Below are 26,260 nucleotides of genomic sequence, written 5' to 3'. Positions count from 1 at the left end.
GGCTGTCAACTGAGCATAACTTGTACTGAACCAAAATATCACTTTAATGAAATAGAATGAATATTTCAAGTATCGATAAAAAATATTTTAATAGTCCAACCTTCTCTCGCTTACTCCACCATCTTTGATGAACTTTTAAACTAAGCTCGGGATTGCCTTTTCTACAAAGTATGCTGCCTTAGAATTTGGCAGAAACATTGTATTTTTAGAATGCAACATAATTACGCTGTCTATTTTTTGGAATAGCCTTTGCATTAGGTGTGCACCTATGCTTTAAAATGCGGTTTAGGTATGCAGTTCTCTAGATTTGGGAACATAGTAGCTACTCTGTTCTTGCTGTTCCCTTCAGTATGGGCTGATCACTCACATCTGGGCCCATTTTCAGGCTGACTGACAGCAATGTCAACATTGGCAGTTCAAAAATAAAATGCTGTATGTGTGTGTATTACCTGGTTGCGTGTTGCTGAGTATTCAGGGTTAACGGGTAAGAAGGGGACGGCACTCCGTTCCGTCACGAGTGTACTGTGGTTCTGAGTTGTCAGCCACACTGAGAGAAACAGAAAATGAGAGAGAAGGTGAGATATTTATGACTGAAATAAGTAATCTCAGAATGCACACATTAAAAACATGACTTTGCAAAGAAAACTACACACAAATACAAACTTGAATGGTCCAATGACATAGCCTTGAGGTACACCCTCGTTCAGCTTTTAGAGAGCACCATAGCTGGAGTTTTCAAATAGTAAGAATCTCCCCCTCCCCTGCATTTTGTGTGTGTGCTTCTGTGTGTGTTTGTGTGCATGCCGCCCCCTGCCTCGCACCCAGCCCTGCTTACCAACAGAGTCTCAGTCTGCCATCCCAGCAGGCTACCTCTTCTGCCTCTACAACCAGGAACGAGGGAGCAAAGAGAGAGAGGAGGAGAGAATTCCTGTGGCACTCCCTCGCTCTCACTCCTTTTCACCCTCCTTTAAGCGTCTCTCCTCTCCCTCCCTTCTCTATAGGCTGACTGCATTGCTTAAGTCCTTCTATAGTCAGTGTTTATACAACACTAAACACAGCATCTCCAGAGACACGCTACAACTGTCCCTACGCATCCAGACCATTCCACAGCTACATTAGGGAAAGCGTAAACCAGAGAGAGTTAGGGACAGGGAGCTTTGGAAGGACAGAAAAGAGGAGGATAAGGAACAGATGGGAGAAGAGAGTTGTATTACCTGCATCATTCTCTCTACGGTCCACTTCATCGTACACATCCATGGCCAGCTCCTCGAACAAGCGGTTATTTAACTGTTTCCACACACACACACACACACACACACACACACACATCAGTATGTGGCATTAAAATCGAAATCAAGGGAAAAACCATACAAAAAAAAAAAAAAAAAAAAAAAATCGCAGAGCGCAGCAAAAACAGTGCACACAATAGGAAGACATCCACAAACATCAGGAAGACATCAGGGAGCAGACAAACCAAAGTAATACAAGACAATAAATATGGAAAATATACAGGCTAAGGGAATTACTTCAAATATTCAAAGCTTCTACGAACCGTATCTATTGAATTTTAAGCATTTGAAGAGTTTATGGTATCTCTTCACAAATCTGTTGAGAAAATAGGCTAAAACCTGGATTATACTTGATGCATCTACTTGTTTAGAGGGCTTGCATGCAGAAAGTGACATCATTGCAGCTGTCACCTAGCCTTTGCAAGGATCTGTTTTGCATGAACCTGCACATGCCATTGGACAAATTCGAGGAAAGGGGCAGGACAGATGTGCCTGCACTTTTGAGCCAGCGTAAAACTACAACCAGCGTAAAACGTATTACTTATTGCAGCTCCTCAATTGTTCTTTAGAAAGACAGCCTATTTGTGCATAACCTTTTGTACAACGAATAAAAAAAGCTCTCAGAAAATTCAAAGAAGTTTGTTTTTAATAAAAAAACTTGTTCATTTTATACTGTGTAAAATAAAAGCATTTTTATTAAAGGTGCACTTAGCAATTTTTTCCTCATTAAAAAAAAGTTATAATCCTAAAGAAATTAAATGTAATTTTGAAACATATGTATAAAATCATTACCACGCACATGAGATGGATACTCTAGTCATATCAGCAACCTTATGAAAGCTGTTTTGTTCTACATGGAGAGGATCCACTCATGGAGGCTGCCATGTTAGAATCACATGACCAGCCAAATATTACTCGCTAAATCTCAGAAACCACCCTGTTATTGGAAACGTTCATTCTTCGAATAAATTATTCATGGCTGACTGTGATAGTGAATTTCTACAATGGCACCAATGACTGAAAGATCCACGCCACTAGTTGTCCAAGATGACAAGCAAAAAAGTTACTGAGTGCACCTTTAACATGTGTTTAAGTGAAACTGGAGTTCACACAATTATTTTAAATGTGAAAGTCATCATCTTGACTAGGCTCTAAAATATAAAACACTAATGTCTTATCTGTAAACTTATGTACTTGAGTTTAGCCACAGAAAGACAGTTTAAATAGCTTACTACTGGTTCTAAAGTGCGTTTGCTTTGTTCACCTCTTGCATATGACCAGCGAACGTGAATTATTATTATCATATCTGGCTAGGTAAAAGTATAGTTCAGCAAAGCACTTCTACACTGCTGTTTCTTGCTGGATTAGCTAATATTTTCTCTGCACTGTCGTCTGTCATTTGGAGAAGAGTGCAACTGCGGCATGCATCAAGAATAAACGCCTTGGGGCGCTGAGACCTGCACGCACAGGGCATGTTGCAGTGCTAGGTGAAAGTATAAACAAGGCTTAACACAGTGTTTTAACCAGGCACGACAAGTTTCCAATGACAAGCAATTTGTTGGTCCACCCTGAAAGTGAAAATGCTACCTAACAACTAAATGACGCAGGGCTTGAAACCATTACAGAAAATATTGAAATAGAAGCCAAGCGTCCGACAAAATGCCTTGTCTCACGGTTACAACAAAAACTCAGATGAATATGGAATTGGTATGTTGTATCGCTTGTTGTTGTACAGTGACATCCCTGGTTAGGACACAGTGTAACGTGATGTTGTCCGTAATTCAACCTGCATCACTCACCGCTTGAAGCTTCTTCTTGGCTGCCTTGGCCAGTTCAGAGAGGTCCAGGCTACGCAGAGACAAAGACACAAAGGAGTAAAAGGATGCCGGAGACATGCGGACAGAGAAAGATGAGGAGAGAAGAAAGGAGAGAGGTGGAAATGGGTAGGTGGATAAATGGATGGATGAAGTGTGGCGTAAGGGGTGGGAGCCAAAAAAGATGAAAAAGGGCAGGAGAACACAATTTACTAGCAAAACCGCTAATGGTCTGCACACTTAAATTAGGCCTTAACACAAATAGTCATGGTGAATTACAGCATGCTGTTGTTACATTTTGTACATTAGCAATGGTTTTACTTTAGTAATTTGAAGTAATTCTGAGTGAAATAGAATATTCAACAAGAAAACAAATGAAGGGCAGTGCTTGATTTTATTAATCAGGAATTGACTGGGTTTTAAAAAAACAGGCAATCAATAACAAAATGGAACCTGACCCAAGTTTGCAGTACTAATGTTGATGACTACTCCCTTCTGGAAACAATCACCATTTTTTAAGGAGGCTTTTTGGTGGGAAGGCAGACACTGAAGTTCAAGTTGGCCCTCGAGATCATCTCGACGTATTCCAATTACGGGTGTAAAAATTCACTTGTTTTCTCGGTGCATTGATTACTAATCCTTCCGATTTAGATGCATCATTCTCTAAATATGTTTGAATCAAGAGTTGATATAATTGTTTTAAAAATCCTAAAGATTTTTTTAATGAATCACGATTTGACAAAACAGTGTGCAATATTTAAAAAATATATAAATATTTAATTAGTTACATATGTGATTTAATTAGATATGTGCACCATCATACTCTAGCGCCTGAGTGCGCAACCTTCTGTTGCCCTTCACGGGATCACCCCCACTCTCAGTTCTCTCACCGAAACGTTTTCTGAACAGCTTTTGAGCACCTCATGTCTGATCTCTCCTCAGGACGGTACCACTAACTATCACATGAGCAAATGACAGCTTGTGCATCTTAAGTGAAACACGCTCAAAGCAGTGTACATCTGCTAAAGTATTCTAGTATATCTAAAGTATTCTGTCTTTCTTTTTCTTGCCCAAGACAAATTAAGGGGAGTATTTAGAGAATCCTATAAAATGCATAAAAAAAAAAAATACAGAATAGAATCGTTAATCTAATCAAATTGTGCACCAAATCGCTTTGAATTTGCCCAATTTTTTTTTTTATCTAATCAAAAACCTGTGAATCACGAATTGAATCGGTTCGCTTTCAACCCAAAGATTCACACCCCTTATCCCAATAGTTATATTTATTTTTCAAATCTACATATCTTTGGTATTATTGCTTTATTATTTTATTAAATGATTGATTACTATCGTTAACTGTTATTCACAAATGCTACCTGGTATTACATTACTACATTAACTCTTGCAAAGGTTTTTAGAAAGGCTGCAATACCTACAACAGTAGCCTAATAAGCTATTAGGCTTATTGGTTATCATCAACCATTAGCCTACATGGCCTAGATGACATCAGCCAAAAAGGAAAGTCATCTCAGAGTTGGAACAAGCTATTTAATTTCGATGAAAGATTACCATGACTTGTTTGAAATAACATGCACAGATGAATCATATACCATTAGATCAGGAACATGTACTATGTAAGTAAATAGGGTCAATATTGTTTTCATGTTGACTTTAAATATAGAAAGGAATAAACACTTTTCATTCAGTTCAGATTTTGGCTGTGTTCTCCAAATCCTTCATCCTCCATCATCTTCCAGACACCCACACCCAGATAAAAGCCATGTGAGAAAGAAAGACAGCAGGGTTTATGGAGAGGGGGATGAGAAGAAAGAGAGATACCTCTGCGTTGGGCACTTAGGGCGAGCTCTGCCTCCAAAAGCGCAGCAAGATGGAGAGAACAGAGAACGAGTGAGCGAGACCGAAAAGTGAGCAGAAGACAGACAGGTAGAGAGAAAGAAAAGGGATAGACCCCATGTCAACACTCCTTTTGGGCAGGTCAGTTAAGTAAGACTATCAGATGGGTTTCATTAAGCTGTGGTGCATTTGAGGCGTTCGGCTCTATAGAGACTGTGGGCACTCTTTGCCTTAATGCAATCTGACTGACCACGTGGCGCAACCTGCTGGCCAGCACACTCAAATACACCTCCTGCCAACTGATCTTAGTATACTGTGTCTACCCTGTACGGGCAGCACTGAGGAAAAACTTTGGGGAATATAACATGCACAGCATCCAAAAAGACAGGTAATAAATACCACTCTAAAGCCATTATTTATTTAAGCACATTATTATTATGAATCAGACATACCAAAACACCTCACATACACACAATGTACCTGTCGGCCATCTGAGGGATGATATAATGTCCGTTTTTGTGATCTGCAAAAACACAGACGCAAAAGACAAACAATGTTGCTGTTTTTATCCTAATCTGGGATCGCATCTGTCTGCTATACCATGGCTATAAAGCTGTGAGCTCACCTGGCCGTCTGCCACACAGGTAGAAGGCCAATCTGTCCGTGAGCTCATACTGACACTCCACCAAACGCTCAGCGAGCTCCACGTGTCCTGCTTGCCTGCAAGAACACATTCACACATGAAACACAAGACTGTAGTTCACTCTAAACCTCCATTAATTATAAACCATGAATGAATACCTCTCATCTCATATGCTATGAGTGGATTTGTGAACTACATTGATAGCTGGTAGTCAAGTATGAGACTAATTTGTGAAGAGAGCATCTAATAACATTGCATGTGTGTGTTTGTGCTTACTTATCTATACTCTGTGGACAAAACTGTCCCCAGAAGTTAGCTAAATGTGAAAAAAAGTCCCATCCATGGATGTCTTCAAAGTTATAAATGATTCATAAATTATTCTAAAAATTGATTTTAACAAGATTTAATTTAAAGGTAGGATTAGGGTCAGGGTTAGTCTGCAGTAATTATTATTAAACTTATATATATAAAAAAAACAATACAAGGGTATGATATGTCCTCAGTTAAACGTGGGTGCGAGTGTTACCGGGCATAGTCTATGGGTGTGCGGCCATTGATATCTGGAGCTCCCGGATCTGCCCCATACACCACCAGCAGCTCAGCCTGCAAAACCTGCCCCGCCTTGGCGGCCACATGCAGAGGAGTTGTGCCCTTTTCCTGCAGAAGGAACATTATGCGTATTATACACGTAGTTTTTAGTTATGATGTAGTACACCAGAGAGAACAAAGATGGACTTGTGTGAAACGATAGATCTCACCGGGTGAAAGAAGTTGGCTTGTGCCCCCAGAGACAGCAGTCGTAAACACGTCTCCAGACTTCCTGTCCGTACACTTGAGTGCAGTTGCTGCAGGCAAGAACAAGAGAGCAAGTGAGTGTGTGCTTGACAGAGAGAGAGAGAGAGAGAGAGAGAGAGAGCAGACCTCCTGTGAATCTTCTCATTGGGGCCATTCAATAACACTGAGGCAAGGCACATTTATTCACTAGCAGGATGTCATTTTAAGGGCCCTCCTGCAAGGGCACAGGCAGTGGGGAGCAGAGACAACCCGAAGAGGAAAGATGGAATGAGAGAGAGGCAGAGATAGAAAGAGTTATCTGATGTCTTGGGGCGATCTCACCTTGCTGAGGTCCTTGGTGGTGACCCCATCATCGTCGCGGCAGGGCAGCTTGTGGACGAAGGCTAACATCTGGTACTTGGCGCGAATGAACTCTGACTTAGTGGGGCTGCAGGTAACAGATACGAACACCACCGAGAGAAACGTCAAATCAATGATCCAATATGAAATAGGATGCCTGTTCAATAATCCTGACTGCATCATTTAAGGGATAATTCACCCAAAAATGAAAATTCTCTCATTATTTACTCACCCTCATGATATCCCAGGTGTGTATGACTTACTTTCTTCCCCAGAACACATTTGAAGAAAATTATAAAAAATATCTCAGCTCAATAGGTCATTAAAGTGTAAGTTGATGGTGATCCTATTTTTGAGCTCCAAAAATCACAAACAGTCAGCATAAACGACATCGATACGACTCCAGCGGTTAATGTCTTCTAAAGCAATACGATCGCTTTTGGTGCGAAAAAAGATCAATATTTAAGTACTTTTTTAACTCTAAATCAAAGCTTCACGAGAGGGTGGAGATCACGCGGTCTCTCGTGTGACTTATTACCATTGCCATGATACGGACGTAATCTCACGTTCTCCTCTCAGTTGAGACATCCAGGATAAACACACAAACGCACCATTGTGAGTAAATAAACCGATAAAAACAGATCTAAACCAAAACCAATGAAGCTTCTCTACAGCGTTCCTCCTACTCACTTGAAACAGTGCTGCTCTTCTGGCTGTGACTCACGTGCGTCAGTTCTCATGTGTTCCAATGCGATTACATCACACGCACGTACCGCTTCTGACCGGAAGCATGATTTAGAGTTAAAAAATTACTTAATATTTATCTTTTTTGCATCAAAAGCAATCGTGTCACTTTAGAAGATATTAATTTAACAGCTGGAGGTGTATGGATGACGTTTATGCTGGCTGACTGTGATTTTTGGAGCTTCAAAAATTGGATCACCATCCACTTACATTTTAAGGACCTACTGAGCTGAGATATTTTTCTTCACATGTGTTCTGGTGAAGAAAGCCATACACACCTAAATAGTAAATAATGAGAGATATTTCATTTTTGGGTGCACTATCCCTTTAAGCCCAAATTATACTTCGGTAAGACGCGTGATGCTAATTTTGTCATTAGCAGATTGCTCGAGCACTAAACGGGTGCAGCCCGATTATTCTAACCGTGCATACGCTGAATACGCAGTACGTGTATGCGCCAGGAATTATTTTGCCACAAGGTGGCAACACTCACAGCTGAGTCATTGCTTTCACAAAAAAGCGCTAAAAGTAATTCTTACTAAACAACAGGAGATGAAGGTAAAAACAACAACAGTGGATGTGCACGGCAAGAGAGCATATGTGAGAAGGTCAGAAGATAAAGAAAGAGAAATAGTCCAGTATCTCATAGCAGTCGTAGCGTGCATGCGCCAACTGCCTGTGTATGCGCGCACAGTCAAAAGTATACTTTGAAAGGTGAGCATTCGACTGCAAGCAAACACTTTGCGTTGGCGTCAAAACTGAAGTATCCTTTGGGCTTTACAGTCACGGTTGATAGTTTAAGGTATAACGGCCTCATGACATGCAAGAAATACAATGTTTCAGTGAATAAGTTGGCAGGTAACTTCATTAGAAACAGCAACATGATACACGGTTTGAGTTGAATTGTAATTACAATTATCTGACCCTTGTTTATGTAAGAGACATACAAACCGTTCACAAAAGAAAACACCGGTTGATCTCAGCGGAATTGTTTGTTTAATAACTTAACGCCATGTCAGCAACAAGGCTATTCACATGGCAAACACAAGGTAAACATTAAATATATTCAATTTACAAAGCTATATAAGACATTTGAGATTAATACAAGATAAAAATTCTAAAATACGTTCAAGGTGATATCTTTCTAAATTTTCCATTAAGTATGTTTCTGAATAAAATAACTGTCTGATGGTTTCAAAGGCGTTACAGTTCAGTAGGATGTGTTTGGTAGTAAAAGGGGTTTGACAGGGAAGGCATAATGGAGGATTCTTCACCAATCAGCAAAAACCCGTGTGCGAGTCTAGAATGACCCAGATGACCTGCATGACTTGATCATGCCTAGACTTTAAGTTTGAAGAGAATAATCTTCTTATACTGGGGTTTATTTCATATACAGCTGAATATATATACAGTTTATATACAGTACATATACCTTCAACAAGCTTCTCACAATAAGTTGCTGGAATTTTGGCCCATTCCTCCAGACAGAACTGGTGTAACTGGGTCAGGTTTGTTGGCCTCCTTGCTGGCACACGCTTTTTCAGTTTTGCCCACATATTTTCTATCAGATTGGGGTCAGGGCTTTGTGATGGGCACTCCAATACCTTGACTTTGTTGTCCTTAAGCCATTTTGCTACAACTTTGGAGGTATGCTTGGGGACATTGTCCATTTGGAAGACCCATTTGCGACAGAGCTTTAACTTCCTGAATGATGTCTTGAGATGTTGCTTCGACATATCCACAATTTTCCTTCCTCGTGATGCCATCTATTTTGTGAAGTGCACCAGTACCTCCTGCAGTATAATGCTGCCACCCCCATGCTTCACAGTTGGGATGGTGTTCTTCGGCTTGCAAGCCTCACCCTTTTTCCTCCAAACATAATGATGGTCATTATGGCCAAAGAGTTCAATTTTTTTGTTTCATCAGACCAGAGGACATTTCTCCAAAAAGATCTTTGTCCCGCACTTGCAAACTGTAGTCTGGCTTTTTTATGGCTGTCTTGGAGCAGTGGCTTCTTCCTTGCTGAGCAGCCTTTCATTTTATATCAATATAGATACTTGTCTACCTGTGTCCTCCAGCATCTTCACAGGGTCCTTTGCTGTTGTTCTGGGATTGATTTGCACTTTTCACACCAAACTACGTTCATCTCTAGGAGACAGAATGCATCTTCTTCCTGTGCAGTATGATGGCTGCATGGTCCCATGGTGTTTATACTTGCGTACTATTGTTTGTACAGATGAATGTGGTACCTTCAGGCATTTGGAAATTGCTCCCAAGGATGAACCAGACTTGTGGAGGTCCACAATATTTTTTCTGAGTTTGGCTGATTGATTTTGATGTTCCCATGATGTCAAGCAAAGAGGCACTGAGTTTGAAGGCAGGCCTTAAAATACATCCACAGGTACACCTCCAATTGACTCCAATTAGCCTATCAGAAGCTAATTGCCTAAAGACTTGATATCATTTTCTGGAATTTTCCAAGTTGCTTAAAGGCACAGTTAACTTGTGTATGTAAACTTCTGACCCACTGCAATTGAGATACTGTCAATTAAAAGTGAAATAATCTGTCTGTAAACAATTGTTGGAAAAATTGTGTCATGCACAAAGTACATGTCCTAAATGACTTGCCAAATCTATAGTTTGCTAATATAAAATCTGTGTAGTGGTTAAATTTTTTTTTTAATGACTTCAACCAAAGTGTATGTAAACTTCTGACCCCAACTGTAGCTTGTTATTGTTGCATTCATCCCATTCCGTCTGCCACTTATTAGATATATGTGCTTATAAATGATCTAAGGTTGGAGGGTGGCATTTGACATTCAGAGATTTCCAGGTTAAGAGCCTCCTTAGCGGCCATGTCTGCACTCTTGTTGTCAACCAAACCAATATGTCCCAGGACCAAGCAGAAGAGGATACAGAAGTTTTTCTTCTGTAATAGAGCTACTTTGGATAAAATGTTTACAATTATGGGGTGATCAGTCTTTATGGATTTGAGCACTTGGAGGCAAGACTTGGAGTCTGTGTCGATTAAGAAATTCCATTCTTGACACTTCTCTATATTTTCCAGGGCTAGGAGCAGCGCTCGAGCCTCAGCAGTAAAGATGGAGCTTTGACCTGGGATTCGAATGCCGTAGTGCTGATCTCCTATCACTCCTGCTGCCGATACACAGTTATCTGTTTTTGATCCATCGTGAATACGGTTCCACGAAGTGGGAGACTACACCTTAACTCTAAAAATTGCTGCTGGTATTCATTTGGATGCGTTCCTGTCTTTTTATGTTGAGTCAAAGTCAAGATAATGGTTGATTTTTTTCAGAGCCCAGGGAGGAATAGGGCAAAAATGAAAATGTCTTAAATTGTCTAGATTGGTTTTCATATTCTCTAAAAATGGTTTAATCCATATACCAAAAGGTATGATATACTTAGGTCTAGCTTCATATAAATAAAGACGTTCTGGTTGGAATACTGGCAAGTAGGCTTAGTTATTTTGGTTTGCCAAGAGTTTAACCGCATACTGTAGGGCCAGTTTCAGACGCCTGTTCTGGACAGAGCGTTCCCTGGCTTCTTTATAGAGACTTTGAACAGGGGTGGTCCTGAAAGCTCTTAACGGCAGACGTTTTCCCTGATGATGTATCGTATCTAGTGTCCGTGTATAAGATTTCCTTGCCAAGCCATACACAATGCTCCCGTAATCCAGTCGGGATCTAACTATATATACTCTATAGAGGCATAAGAGAACAGTGGAATCCGCACTCCATTTTGTTTTTGCCAGAACTTTTAAAATATCCATTGTTTTAAACATTTTCCTCAAGGCTTTCATTTGTGGGATATAATTTAATTTACTGTCTCACACACAAGACCTTGGAATTTAAGTTCTTTAACTACCTTGATGGGATCTCCCTCCATATGCAGCTCTGGGTCAAGATGTAGGGGCCAGGGAAGGCAGAAGTGCATACACAGTTTTAGTTTTGAAAAATCTGAATCTGTTTTTATATTATTAAATGTTTATATAAATGTAAAAAATTATTAAATGATTAAAAATAATGAAATTGTTTAATAGAATAATAAAATGAAAAATAATAAAAATGCTATAAAAATAATGCAAAAAGCAAAAAATAAGGCCAGACTCGAATCTTTGTCACCCATGCGAGCACCGTGACTCAACGCTCCAAAAGCATCACAGCTCCAACTAATTATTTTTCAATCACTGCATTTTAAATAAATCTCAAAAATCTCAGACGTTTGCCTTCCTGCCTTTCAGGCCACGTCCACATTAATACATTTTCGTTTGAAAACGCATCTGTTTTTCTACTATTTGGCCTTCCGTCCACACTGAGACTGCATTTTTGTCAGCGAAAACGGAGCTTTTCGAAAACGCTCTCCCAAGTGGATAAATTTGAAAATGCCGTCTTCGCATTGTAGTGTAGACTAGGAAAACAGATATATCTGAAAACGATGACATATTTGTTGTCATATGATGCAGTCATGTGATCCATTCAACCAAAACAATCAAAGTGGCATCTCATGTTGTAGCGACACTTTTGTGCCTGATATTCACATTGATAGCGTTGTTAAAGATAAATGTTACTTTGTACAACCGTAACATTGCATTCCTTCAAAAGGAAGTTTACTCAGAATTGGTGTTGGGCAACGGAACACAAGGACAATTGCGTTTCAGACAGTACATACAACAGCAATTTTTCGCATGCACGGAAAGGGGATTAATATGTTTTCATACGTTTCAGTATGGATGAGCAACTTTTGGAAAACGCTTAAAATCAGTAGTCTGGACGGCAGTGTTAATTTCGTTGACAAATAATTTGTCATAGTTTTCGCCAATTAAATTTTTTCACTGATGAAAAAGATAACTAAATAAAAACTAATTTATGATGACAAAATCTATGACGAAAATCTATTGACATTTTTGTCAATGAATAAAAACTAGATGAAAATGTTAGAGGGACGATTTGGGAAGAGATCCAATCAGAACTAACCTCTTTGTGTGGTAGGGAGGTTAGATGCACACAATTCAATAGTAACGTACTGATCTACCCGGCGGGACGTCAACTACATACATTTGGGCGAAAGAGAAGAGCAGACATATGGATAAATTTCACATTTGATGTCAAGGAAAACAAGACCCTTTGTAATCCGTGTGGAGCAAAAATCACCGGAAAAAACACAACGAACTTGAAGCGACATTTGCAGACGAGTCATCCCGAAATTCATGCAAAGTTAAGCACACTTAATATTTATTTTTTTTTTTTTAAAGCTAACGTTACAGTTGAAGTCAGAAATTTACATACACTTGGGTTTAAGTCATTAAAACTAATTTTTTAACCAATCCACAGATTTAAGTCGTTTAGGACATCTACTTTGTGCATGGCACGAGTAATTTTTCCAACAATTGTTTACAGACTGATTGTTTCACTTTTAATTGACTATTTAAAAATTCCAGTGGGTCAGAAGTTTACATACACTAAGTTAACTGTGCCTTTAAGCAGCTCGGAAAATTCCAGAAAATGATGTCAAGCCTTTAGACAATTAGCTTCTGATAGGAGGTGTACTAAATTGGAGGTGTACCTGTGGATGTATTTTAAGGCCTACCTTCAAACTCAGTGCCTCTTTGTGACATCATGGGAAAATCAGAAGAAATCAGCCAAGACCTCAGAAAAGAAATTGTGGACCTCCACAAGACTGGTTCATCCTTGGGAGCAATTTCCAAATGCCTGAAGGTACCACTTTCATCTGTACAAACAATAGTACTTAAGTATAAACACCATGGGACCACGCAGCCATCATACCGCTCAGGAAGGAGACACATTCTGTCTCCTAGAGATGAACGTAATTTGGTGTGAAAAGTGCAAATCAATGCCTGAACAACAGCAAAGGATCTTGTGAAGATGCTGGAGGAAACAGGTAGACAAGTATCTATATCCACAGTAAAACGAGTCCTATATCAACATAACCTGAAAGGCTGCTCTGCAAGGAAGAAGCCACTGCTCCAAAACTGCCATAAAAAAGCCAGACTACAGTTTGCAAGCACACATGGGGACAAAGATCTTACTTTTTGGAGAAATGTCCTCTGGTCTAATGAAACAAAAATTTAACTGTTTTACCATAATGACCATTGTTATGTTTGGAGGAAAAAGGGTGAGGCTTACAAGCCGAAGAAAACCATCCCAACCATGAAGCATGGGGGTGGGAGCATCATGTTGTGGGTCTGGTGGACTTCACAAAATAGATAGCATCATGAGGAAGGAAAATTATGTGGATACATTGAAGCAACATTTCAGACATCAGCCAGGAAGTTAAAGCTTGGTCACAAATGGGTCTTCCAAATGGACAATGACCCAAAGTATACATCCAAAGTTGTGGCAAAATGGCTTGAGGACAACAAAGTCAAGGTACTGGAGTGCCCATCACTTAGCCCTGACTTCAATCGATAGAAAATTTGTGGGCAGAACTGAAAAAGCATGTGCGAGCAAGGAGGCCTACAAACCTAACACAGTTACACAAGTTCTGTCTGGAGGAATAGGCCAAAATTCCAGCAATTGTGAGAAGCTTGTGGAAGGCTACCAAAAACGTTTGACCCATGTTAAACAATTTAAAGGCAATGCTACCAAATACTAACAAAGCATATGTAAACTTCTGACCCACTGGGAATGTGATGAAAGAAGGAAAAGCTGAAATAAATCATGCTCTCTACTATTATTCTGACATTTTACATTCTTAAAAAAAAAGTAGTGATCCTAAATGACCTAAGACGGAATGTTTTCTATGATTAAATGTCAGGAATTGTGAAAAACGGAGTTTAAATGTATTTGGCTAAGGTGTATGTAAACTTCTGACTTCAACTGTATTTTATCAGCTAACCCGAGCTGGTGTGTTTCCGCTAAACTTTAAATACAACACGAGCCAAAAGAAACCATAGCTGTCCTGTACTGATTAGAGAAGTGACCCAGAGTTGCTTATCTTAGATCGTAAATTAAAAGATTGACATGCTAAAGATAATAAATGTAAAGTTTCACTGTCCTAACATTGAAACAAATGTGTAACAAAAAGAATGCACATTTGAAGAAATGTAGTACACTTAATGTGAGACATATGATGGGAGAAAGGAGCAGAAATGTAGTATAGAGACAACTTGGAACTATATGTGCGCGTGTGTATGAGTGAGAGAAAGAAAAATCAGAAGAACTTGATTTGTTTTTGTTTTTTGTTTTTGTTTTCTTATTCAACCTCACAGGTACAGAAGACCTCCAATGACAAGGATGGGCCACTGAGTGCAAATAAAGCTAGTGCATCCCAGCAGAATATTTCAACAGCTCTTCTAAGTGCTTCAAAGCACAAAAGTGACTCTAAAGAACAGCAGACCAAGGAGGAGGCCACAGCTAAATGGATTGGGTGCACAGGATTACTAGTCATAACGTTTGAAGATGAGGACTTTGTTCTAATGATGGAGACGGTAAATTGATGACCAGCATTGAGCCATTTTTATTTATGTTATTATTATTTTACATGACAGTCAATGATCACATGAAAAGCAGACTGATGTTGGGACTATCTGCTCTAGTGGTGTATCATTGTTTTTTCCACTGTATTTGTAATCCCATGTAAAAATATTTCCATCAATTAGATTTTGAGGGTTAAAATAAAACCTTTTCTATAGTTTATGCTTATTTGATTGTGTTCCTCTTGTTAGGTACCATCATATCAACATGGACTGGACACCATGTGTGGTGCATACCTTACAACTTGTGGTCCACATGGTGCAGGAGGAGGCATGTGTCAAGAGAATCCTTGATAAAGCAAGGTCAGTGGTAAAGCTCTTTCGCAAGTCCTTCGTTGCTACGCAGAGGATATCGGACCAGTGTGGACTTATTGTTGTAAATGACTGCCTCACACGCTGGTCAAACACATACAACATGGTTGCACGACTCCTCAAAGTGAAAGACTCAGTCTGCTAAATCGCAAATGACATGGGATGGACAGCTTGCTCCGTAGTGAGTGGCAAAAGCTTACGTCATTGCATGACCTACTGCTGCCTTTTGCGGAACATACTAAAACCCTCCAGAGTGACAACATGTCCATGTACCGGGTGGTCCCTGCTAGGGCTGGGTGATATGTCTTAAAATTATATCTCGATATTTTTCAGCCTATTTACGATATTCAATATGTATCTCGATAATTATGTATTTGCTCTAAAATGGCTTAAAAGCTGTTTTTGTTTTTAGAGGACTAGAGGGACCATCATTTCATCCAAACAGCCACTGTAGCCAAGTAGACTCAATATTTTAAAGACATTAAGTGAAAATCTGTTTAAAAATAATTAGTTTTTCATTAAATAAACACAAGGGAGAATGAAATTCAATCATTTTCATTGATATGCACTTTATATTTATATTTCATTTAAATTATATATATTAGCTTAATAAAAAGCATTATTTACCTTCAAATGTTTTTACCAATACATTTTTGTGAATGAACAAGGAGTGCAAAGCAACTTCACTGACTTATATTTGAAACCCCAGTTGAACATTACATAAAACTAAATTATTACTGTGGGACACGTCAGGTTATTATAATATAATGCTGAATTATCATTATTATTCTTATTATTAGATTTGCTTTATACAAAAGTAATATATTTCTGTCCTGTTTACTTCATCTTCACATGGGGCTTTTATTTTGGCACCGAAATTGCTGCAGTATTTACTGCAACTTCACAAGGAGCTTTTAATTTGACAGAAAAGGCAGTGTGTATTTGAGTTTACAATGTTCCGCACTTCCTGAAACACTGTAAACTCCTCCTGTTATACAATGCCGCGTTTGTAGATTTGTATAATATCTTGTTGTGGTTACTAATGTTTGGAATTGCGCGAATGCTTGAACCTGCATTACTTTGATTTCAAAATTCACGTGAACTGATCTGAGAGCGCCACCATGCACATGCACACAGATCAGCGCATCACCAGTTTATTCTGAATCACACACAGACAGTGTTTATCTGTCTTTAAATCACAGCCTTTTGTGGATTACTAATCACATGACCAACTCACCATTTTTATGTTATTTTGATTGATTGTGCAGCCCTGAAGGATCGTGAAATTAGTCTACTGATGCACTCTTTATGAAACTTAAAACACATTAAAATCATTGCGATATTCATGATATTGGTAAATTTTACATCGTCAGCAAAATTATATTGTTATATTATTATACCCAAGAATTTCACACACCATTGCACTTGTGTATATGGCTGTGTGACAATAAAGTGATTTGATTTGATTTAATATTCAATATATCGTCCAGCCCTAGTCCCTGCCCTCTTTGACCTGCTCAGCCACCTTGCTGACTTTGAACAGAACACTAGCTACTAGGGGTGCACCGATCGATTGGCCACCGATCTTAATTGGCCGATCTTCGTCTTAAGTCGGTGAATCAGGGCCAATCTTTTTTGCAGCACGCAGTGAATCACACATACTGCTACTCAAATGAATGAGTGCTTTCTCAGCCCTTGATGCACAGTGTGGACTCTGAATTGTGGTGAATTGTTGGCAGTTCTAAGTATTCACAAATTTAAACTTTCAGACATGCTGTTATTCAGATCAATATGCAGGTTTGTTTTTACAAATGTGTAAGAATTATACATATTAAGTTGCCCATTTTCTAGAGTCATTGCGGTAGTAATTCTGACTCGCTGCACTGTGAGCACGGAGAGGATAAAGGGACTGCAAATGGGTATTAAAACAAATTTAACAACAAATAAACATGCAAATACAAATCTGAGTATATGTGATGTAACGTGAGTTGTAACAATCAGACGTTGTGTTGAGTGATAGACACATTTTGACAGTAAAGACAGTAAACAAATAAGTATTAAAGACTTCTCACAGGAGCAGTTTTAGAGCTTGTTATGGATATATGTTTCTTATTTTTGAACATATCTCTGCTGTGTGTGATGCTCTCATGGTTTTTACTGCTTACCAATATGTCACAGTGACCTTTTGATATTAACAACAGAACTAGTCATAACTGTTTCCAAACCAATGTTAGCAATTCAATTAATGTAATTTTAATGTAATTTTGGTAACTTTATAAAAAGATTCCTTTCGTTAACATTAGTTAGTATCATGAACAAACAATGAACAATATATTTTACAGCCTTTATTAATTATAATGTTAGTTAATAAAATTACAGTTGTTCATTGTTAGTTCATAGTGCATTAATGATAACTAACACAACTTTTGATTTTAAAAATGTAATGGTATATGTTGTCACTAACATTAAGTTCATTAGATCATGTTAACTATAGTAATGTTGTTAAGTGCTACCGTAATTTAACTGTGTGGGGCATAAATATATAACTGCACAATATAACTTGCAAAAGTGTGGCAAAGGGCATTTAAAAAAAAAAAAAAAAAAAAAAAAAAAACACGGTATCAGCCTCAAATTTCCTGATCGGTGCACCACTACTATGAAAGGAAGTGTGAACCAGCGTTTTGCTTGGCTCTTGGATCCAACCAATGAAAGGTTCTCGCCACCTTCAGCAGCTGCCTGCTTGGTCAACCCTACTGTCTGTGAAACCCTTGTTGATGTAGCTGATGACAATATTCAGGAACTGCTGAAAAAGGCAAAGGAGTATGTGGTCAAAAAATTTACTTTGCCACACACACACACAACATGAGGATCAATCTGAAGATGATGCAGAAGAGGAGAATATTGAGGAACCAGAAGCAGCACCATCCTTATCAAAGCGGCCAGTCTTTCGGTTTCTTTCAAAATGCTGCAGAAGGCCTAGACAAAGGACCTCAACAACCAGCATGAGGCAGCAGATCAGAAAGTATAAGGAAGAGCTTTCACAACAACCCATCACTGATGACACAGGAGAAGACTTTCAGCTGGCAAAGAGTGACACTTTTTATCACAGGTTAAAACTAGACTTGCCACGATATAATAATTTTCACACCGGTGCCGTGTTGACGTAAAAAAAACGACTAACACCGGAATTACCACTGGTTGGACGCTAGGTGGTACTATGGGGTAATTTTCGTTAAGCAGGGTTAGGGTTAAGCCTACACAATAACGCAAGACACCTTGATTTCAAACTTTGAACTTTATTTTTTATTTATTTCAACTAAAAATTCAAATGAAACTGGAAAAAATTAAGTGCAATTAAAATGTGTGTTGTTCATCTTTTTGAAAGATGGCTTTACAACAGTTGTGAAGGGCAACATCTCTTTGGTAACGAACCTGTGTAGGTATGTATGTGTGTAATATATATATATATATATATATATATATATATATATATATATATAATTACTCACATTGGTGGCCAAAAGTTTGGAATAATGTACAGATTTTGCTCTTATGGAAAGAAATTGGTACTTTTATTCACCAAAGTGGCATTCAACTGATCACAATGTACAGTCAGGACATTAATAACATGAAAAATTACTATTACAATTTGAAAAATATGTTCAGAACTTCTTAAAATACTTCAAAAAGTTCTCATAAAAAAATCCACACTTCCTGTAGCACTTGCCATAGATGTGGCTGTCTTGTCGGGCACTTCTCACGCACCTTACAGTCTAGCTGATCCCACAAAAGCTCAATGGGGTTAAGATCCATAGTTATCTGTTGTCCAATGTCTGTGTTTCTTTCCCACTCTAACCTTTTCTTTTTGTTTTTCTGTTTTAAAAGTGGCTTTTTCTGTGTAATTATTCCCATAAGGCCTGCACCCCTGAGTCTTCTCTTTACTGCTGTACATGAAACTGGTGTTGAGCGGGTAGAATTCAATGAAGCTGTCAGCTGAGGACATGTGAGGTGTCTATTTCTCAAACTAGAGACTCTTATGTACTTATCCTCTTGTTTAGTTGTACATCTGGCCTGCCACATCTCTTTCTGTCCTTGTTAGAGCCAGTTGTCCTTTGTCTTTGAAGACTGTAGTGTACACCTTTGTATGAAATCTTCAGTTTTTTGGCAATTTTAAGCATTGTATAACCTTCATTCCTCAAAACAATGATTGACTGACGAGTTTCTAGAGAAAGCTGTTTCTTTTTTGCCATTTTGGACCTAATATTGACCTTAAGACATGCCAGTATATTGCACACTGTGGCAACTCAAAAACAAACACAATGTTAAGCTTCATTAACAAACCAAATAGCTTTCAACTGTGTTTGAAATAATGGCAAGTGAATTTCTAGTACCAAATTAGCAATTTAGCATGATTTCTCAAGGATAAGGTGTTGGAGTGATGGCTGCTGGAAATGGGGCCTGTCTAGATTTGATCAAAAATTACTTTTTTCAAATAGTGATACTGATGTAAAATACATCACTAATGTCCTGACTATACTTTGTGATCAGCTGAATGCCACTTTGGTGAATTTAAGTACTAATTTCCTTCCGAAACAACAAAATCTGTATATTATTCCAAACTTTTGGATGCCAGTGTGTATATATATAATATATATACACACTGAAGGCCAGACAGTCTTCTGTCTGTGCGCGTACTTTGCTGCCTGTGTAATTTGATATGTTGGTAAAGAACATCAGGCTTTCAATGCGTTATTTAGGTTCATTTATCACGGGTCGCAAACTCTTCATCAGACAACTATTCTTTATTTAAGGCTATTCTATTCGTTAGGCTATTGTATTGATATTGGAAGTTCCATTCATAATGTTCCCCCCACCAGTATAAAATTTCACACCGGTGTTGTCCCTTATACCGAGTAAAACCGGTAACACCGTACACTGTGGCAGTCCTAGTTAAAACCTAGTTTAGACCTGTTGGCTATGCCAGCTTCTCAAGCCTTCGCAGAGAGGGTCACAGGTGACCTCACTAGAGGCTGGCGCAATAGAGCACGGGTCACATTGGTGCGAAGTGCTTTCCTTAAAATGAATCGAACCAAACAGAACTGTTACTGACAGCACTTCCTATAGCAACAACCTGCACAATCTCATTCTAAGTTACTGGTCTGTTTTTTAGTTTAATGTGATACTTACCTCTATTGTCAATGCTGAGAGAGAGGAGTTGATTTTCAGTTCCATGCATGAATGGCATTGTAGCCTAGCAGTTGTTATTTTAATGTTGAGAATGTTGAATTAGAATGGTTGCATTTCCTGCTATTGACAGCCTTTGAGACATATGTTTCCAATATTTGAAGACAGGATTTTTTTTCTTCTTCTGACTAAGGTTGCAATCTCTGATGACATTATAGCCTATGCAATTTTTCTTTGAATGTATTTGAGAATTAGAACTGATGAAATAATTAACAGTGAACAGTGAATTATTTTTAGTTCTTCATATAGAAATAAGCATAACCCACAAGTATTTTGGTATGCTGTTTCACTATGTTATTGTTTTTGATTCATGCTTGTATGCACTAATGCTATTGCTGCCTTTACAATATTTCATTTCATTAGTCTGAGAAGTAGAACTGTTACACTGCCTGTGCTAGCTGTAGAAAAGAGCACAATCCAAATGTATTTCACTTGTGTTGAGTTACTTGGTACTTGTTTTCATTATTAACAGAGGACTGTTGAATTTTCTATATTCAGGTAATACGTGCAATGGCATTACAGCCAATACAGTTGCACTTCTGCTTGAAAGAATGAAGAATGTCATATACAAGTTGTTATAAGCAATGCAAATCTAATTACTTGTCTTTTGTAAAAAAGCAAGGCCATATTCTTGTTTCTTTGAGACTTGGTTTTATTTAATTTTAAGATAAAGACATGTTATATATCACAACAGTTAAATCTGTGTCTGTATTGCACGTTCAAACCTTAAAAACATTCATAATAACAGGTTATATATGTTTCCTCCAGGAGTATATGAGTTTGGAAATTCTAGAGAAATCCTTCAATAATGCATGTAAATACACTTTAACTAAACCCGTTAGACTTTAGTCGACTAAATCTAATGTAGATTTAGTCGACTAAAATCTTATGCTATTTAGTAGACTAAAACTAAAACAATTCAGATGACTAAAATATGACAAACTAAATGGCATTTTAGTCAAAAGACTATGACTAAAATGAAATCAAAATTTGCTGTGAAAATTAACACTGGTGGACGGAGAGTGTTTCGAAAAAGAAAATGCATTTTTTAAATGTATCGGAATTAATGCAGACGTAGGTCTCTGTTATGCTATTTCACAGAGCTCCTCCAGAACAATGTCAATTGCATACTGCATAGACACATATTACAAATTTATACTACCAATCTTTCATTACATAATGGTATATGATGCATAAATGATTGATGAGACTTACTGGACTTTATCTTGTGGGTTTGGTTTCCTGCGCCCACTCTGAACCTGTGCTGGATCCAGCAGGGAGTGTTCCCAGATTGAGTTAGCGCCATTACTGGCCAGGGTCTGCACCATCTGAGACACAAATTTGTTAGCCCATGATCCTGAGGCAGGCAGCAAAGATGTGTGTGCGTGTGAGGTAGGGGTGTGCGATATGTATCATCTACGATAATATCTTAATTGTTGTTTTAACGATGTGCGAGCTGACATTTTCCAGTATGTCACTCACTTTGCAAAAACCAATCAAAAACGCCTTGAGTCCATGCATTCACTGCGTGATGTAGCCTATTAGAATGCAGTGTGCTAGTACAAGCATACATGGTCACCGCACCACAAGTTAAGCTAGCGTAGCTGCCTAAAAATACATGACTGAAATTAAAAATGAGTGAACAAACAGCGCCAGGTGACACAATACAGACACCACCAACCTCACAATCTACGTCGTTAGATTTAATTGCTAGATGTGGGTCGTCCACACTCACATGGAGGTAGTTTGGCTTTGAAAAGATGGATGTTGCTCAAAAGACGGCAATCTACAAACTATGTCAGAAATAGGTTGCCGTTAAAGACAGCTCGACAAATAACTTGTTTCACCATCTGCGAACTAACCACCACACAGAATATGAAAAATATGAAAAGCTTCAGGAGACAGCTGTCCACGACGGGCCCTAAACCAGCCAAGGTACCAGCACAAAAACACACTCAGCAAACTTTAGTGGAATCATCCTGCAAAAAAGGGCCTTAAGCAACAAAAAAAATGCAACAGATGGCAAGACATAAACACTGTCACCAATTACATCGCACAAAGTAAATCCTGTAAGCCACTTTGAAATGGTTTACTCATACTTGCACTGGTGATTTCAATGTTTTTGCATTGTTTTTACTTGAATGCTTCAGTTTTAAGTAAATAAGACATGTTTTCCTTAAATATGTTGTTTCCATTAATATCATTAGTAAGCAACAATTAATATCTTAACAAAAGCGAGCTAGTAAAATATAAGACTTTTACAAACAAATATTTGAAGGTTGCAAAATATCGTCTACTTATCGTTATAGACAAAATCCCAGAAAATATCGAGATTTCATTTTTTTGTCAATATCGCACACCCCTAGTGTGAGGCTCTTTAAGTTACCTGTAGTAAAGAGGGAGGCCAGCCGCTGTGTCGTAGGTGTTTGACGATGGAAATGTGTCGGCCCAGGCTCCGGTGCACAGAACAGCACTCATCGCAGATCAGAACCCCTCGGTTTATACTGCTCCAGCCTGGGTCTGAACATACAGAATAGAGCAGGTTATACTTCTTCAGAGAGAAGCAACTATCATCCCACAAAAGACTATATTAATCCAAGGCTGCATTTCTAACAAAGTAAAAGGGCAGATAAGGGCAGAAAATGGACAGACATACTTGTTTGACCAGAAAGAAAGTGGGCCAGTGCGAGTGAGTACTTGAGCCAGTTAACATAACTGTCACTTGCCCAACCTTTCTCACATGTCCTGGATTTGAAACCAGATGTCAAGTACAGCACAGTAAACTTCTATAGGGGTGAATGGGAGACCAAAGCAAATATTTCTGCATTCACATTTGCTCCAATAGCAAAAGAAAAAAAATTATATTATTATGTTTTCACACCTTACCATAAGAGAAAAAAACTAGAGAGCAGTGGATTACAGCAGTCAGAAGAGAGAAAGATGCACACTACACCAGTGGAAACAAGTTAATAAATTAATGCCAGGTTGGTATAACACAAAGTATAATGTTACAATTTTTAAATAGGTTTGCTAGATTAACACTTCTAAACACGAAACACGTCATCGCTCTCTGTTGGACCTGTGCTGCATTCTCACTCTGTCTTCAGAATGTTGCAAACTTGTTGTCTGTGACATTTTCAACACTGTTGTAGCTAATTTAAATGTAACCAAGGTAAAGTTTTCTAACTAGCTAATATAGATTTTGACAAAATTGCGAGAATGAATCGTGATAGTACTGGCAGCTCCAGTTAGACAGGTTGAAAATTATAAACAAATCACTGTCTTCTACTCTTTTGAGTTTTTGAATGTATAGCCGTCATAGTTACATGATCATTTCCAGCTATTATTACAAATTAAAAGTAAATTTTTGTTTGGTTGTTGCTTTGACACAAATATTTTTTAATTTTTTTTATTTATATTTTTACATATATATATACATATACACATATACACACACACACACACAGTTGCAATAAAAATTATTCAACCCCCCTGATCAGCAATATGTTCTGGTGATGTGAATTAAAACACATCAACTAAAACCTCAGTAAACAAAGTAAGTTTTTAATACACATGAGTGATTTTGAGAACAAAGAGTTCAGTTTACCCAAATTTTAAACTAAAAAAATAACTAATTCTCTCCACAAGTGTCATGTAAAAAATATTCAACCCCCAAAGTCAAACATTTGTGGAGCATCTTTTATCCTTAATAACATCAAATAAATGTTTCAGGTAAGTGTTCTCGGGCTTCGGACACCTCTCTATTAGAATTTTTACACATTTCTCATGAGCAAAAGCTTCCAGCTCATTGACATCCTTTGGTTTTTGTGCTGCCACTGCTTCCTTGAAATCCCAACAAAGATTTTCAATGGGATTTTAATGATGGACTGAAAGGGCCATTTAAGGACATTCCACGACCTATCCATGAACCAGATTTTGGACAACTTGGAAGTATCCTTGGTGTTATTGTCTTGCTGGAAATTCCAGTGATCACAGAGCTTCAATTTACAAACTGAAGGCATCACATTTTTCATGCCAAAATGGCCCGATACCTGAAAGAATCCATGGTGTCAGTCACATAGTCAGGATAGCCATTTCCTGCAGCTGCAGAACACCCCCATAACAGGACTGACCCACCTCCATGCTTGACTGCGGGGATGGTGTCGTTTTTGTCATTACCTTGCCTTTCTTACTCCAGACGTACTGCTGACCCATGGGTCTAAAACTCATTTTCGGTTTAGTGTCATACGTCTATAAAACCTTCTTCCAGGACTCCACAGGTCTTTCCTAATTACTTCTTGAATATTCAAGTCAACATTTCACTTGAAGTTTTGCTTTCTTCCACACCCCAAGAAGGTTGCTGTTATACCATATTTAAAAAATGTATGAATGGTGCTGCCAACTTTTTCTATTGGAAATTGAAGTGCCTTGGAAATGTACTTTTAGCCATGACCTTTCTTGTGTAATGAAATAATCTCCTCTATTAGCTTTTGTGACAACTTATTTTTAATTGCATTTTTTGCATAGAAATACATTTTTGCTTACGACACTAAACTTAAATTTGAATACTTAAATAAGTTTTATTGTAAAGTGATGGCTTAATTTTGTTTTTAAACAATTACTTGTGTAGCCTTACATATTTAAGAAACAGCTACATGCAATAGGGGTTGAATAATTATGACATGGCTTTATTTTTTAAAAATCCTGTTATTTACAAATATTAGGTTATATATTCACACTATGACTTTGAATGTGTCACTCAACTGATATAGATGTAAAGTTAAAAAATTCTGGGTCATCAGAAAAGCTTACCTTTGTAAATCCTTACTGTCTTGATTGCAACTGTATATATACACATTACACACATACACACTGGCAGCCAAAAGTTTGGAATAATGTTCAGATTTTGCTGTTTCGGAAGGAAATTGGTACTTTAATTCACCAAAGTGGCATTCAGCTGATCACAAAGTATAGTCAGGACATTACTGATGTAAAAATCCAGCACCATCACTATTTGAAAAAAGTCATTTTTGATCAAATCTAGACAGGCCCCATTTCCAGCAGCCATCACTCCAACACCTTATCCTTGAATAATCATGCTAAATGCTCAAAAATCACTTGCCATTATATCAAACACAACTGAAAGCTATTTGGTTTATTAAAGAGCACCTATTATGGTTTTACAAATATTACCTTTCATGTAGTGTGTTATATAGCTGTTTGTGAATGTAAAAAAGTCTGCAAAGTTTCAAAAATCAAAGTGCACGAAATATGGAGTTACTGACACCCAAAAGAAAGAACCGATTCTGAACACCTGAAACAAGTCGTTAGTAATTCCAGACTTACTTCCTGTACTAACCTACGTAATTTGGTAAAAAAAAAACCCACCTCTGGTCTGTTTACATGTACAGCCCAGTGCAGGCTGTTAGCCTCTGCTAACCGGCTAACTCACGTTATTGTCAAACTATATATAAACTTATCACTGAGAAACGTCCTGTTCTCATCGTGCTTGCTATGGTGGTTCGGGTTGATCTTCCGATGTATCACTATGGGACTCGGGCTCAAATTGGTAAGGTAAAAAAATTAAAAATTCAGACGGAGCTGAAACTCAGATATGGTAGTGGCTGTTTCCTTTCCGACACGTGCTGTAAGCGGTAGACCAATCACAACAGACTGGGACATCTGACCAATCAGAGCAGAGTAGGCTCTCTGA

The 26,260-nt window shown here is 38.2% G+C and overlaps 1 protein-coding gene across 5 annotated transcripts in view; it reads right to left on the bottom strand.

Annotated features, from left to right (window-relative positions):
* Nucleotides 1-26,260, bottom strand: part of LOC127429475 (ARF GTPase-activating protein GIT1-like) — a 47,896-nt gene that overhangs the window by 14,442 nt on the left and 7,194 nt on the right. For 3 of the 5 annotated variants that reach the window (XM_051678478.1, XM_051678479.1, XM_051678480.1), the window contains 11 exons: nucleotides 22,934-23,067; nucleotides 21,763-21,875; nucleotides 6,717-6,822; nucleotides 6,359-6,445; nucleotides 6,127-6,257; nucleotides 5,583-5,677; nucleotides 5,438-5,480; nucleotides 4,943-4,969; nucleotides 3,089-3,137; nucleotides 1,215-1,287; nucleotides 450-547 (listed from right to left, as the gene is read on the bottom strand). In XM_051678478.1, the coding sequence (XP_051534438.1) occupies nucleotides 450-547; nucleotides 1,215-1,287; nucleotides 3,089-3,137; nucleotides 4,943-4,969; nucleotides 5,438-5,480; nucleotides 5,583-5,677; nucleotides 6,127-6,257; nucleotides 6,359-6,445; nucleotides 6,717-6,822; nucleotides 21,763-21,875; nucleotides 22,934-23,067 (956 nt within the window). The remainder of the gene's footprint in view (nucleotides 1-449; nucleotides 548-1,214; nucleotides 1,288-3,088; nucleotides 3,138-4,942; nucleotides 4,970-5,437; nucleotides 5,481-5,582; nucleotides 5,678-6,126; nucleotides 6,258-6,358; nucleotides 6,446-6,716; nucleotides 6,823-21,762; nucleotides 21,876-22,933; nucleotides 23,068-26,260) is intronic. The other 2 variants (XM_051678477.1, XM_051678481.1) reach the window with 1 other exon arrangement.

The sequence above is a fragment of the Myxocyprinus asiaticus genome, chromosome 39 (assembly GCF_019703515.2).
Source record: "Myxocyprinus asiaticus isolate MX2 ecotype Aquarium Trade chromosome 39, UBuf_Myxa_2, whole genome shotgun sequence".
Taxonomy (NCBI): Eukaryota; Metazoa; Chordata; class Actinopteri; order Cypriniformes; family Catostomidae; genus Myxocyprinus; species Myxocyprinus asiaticus.
This window is presented reverse-complemented; position numbering and strand designations above follow the sequence as displayed.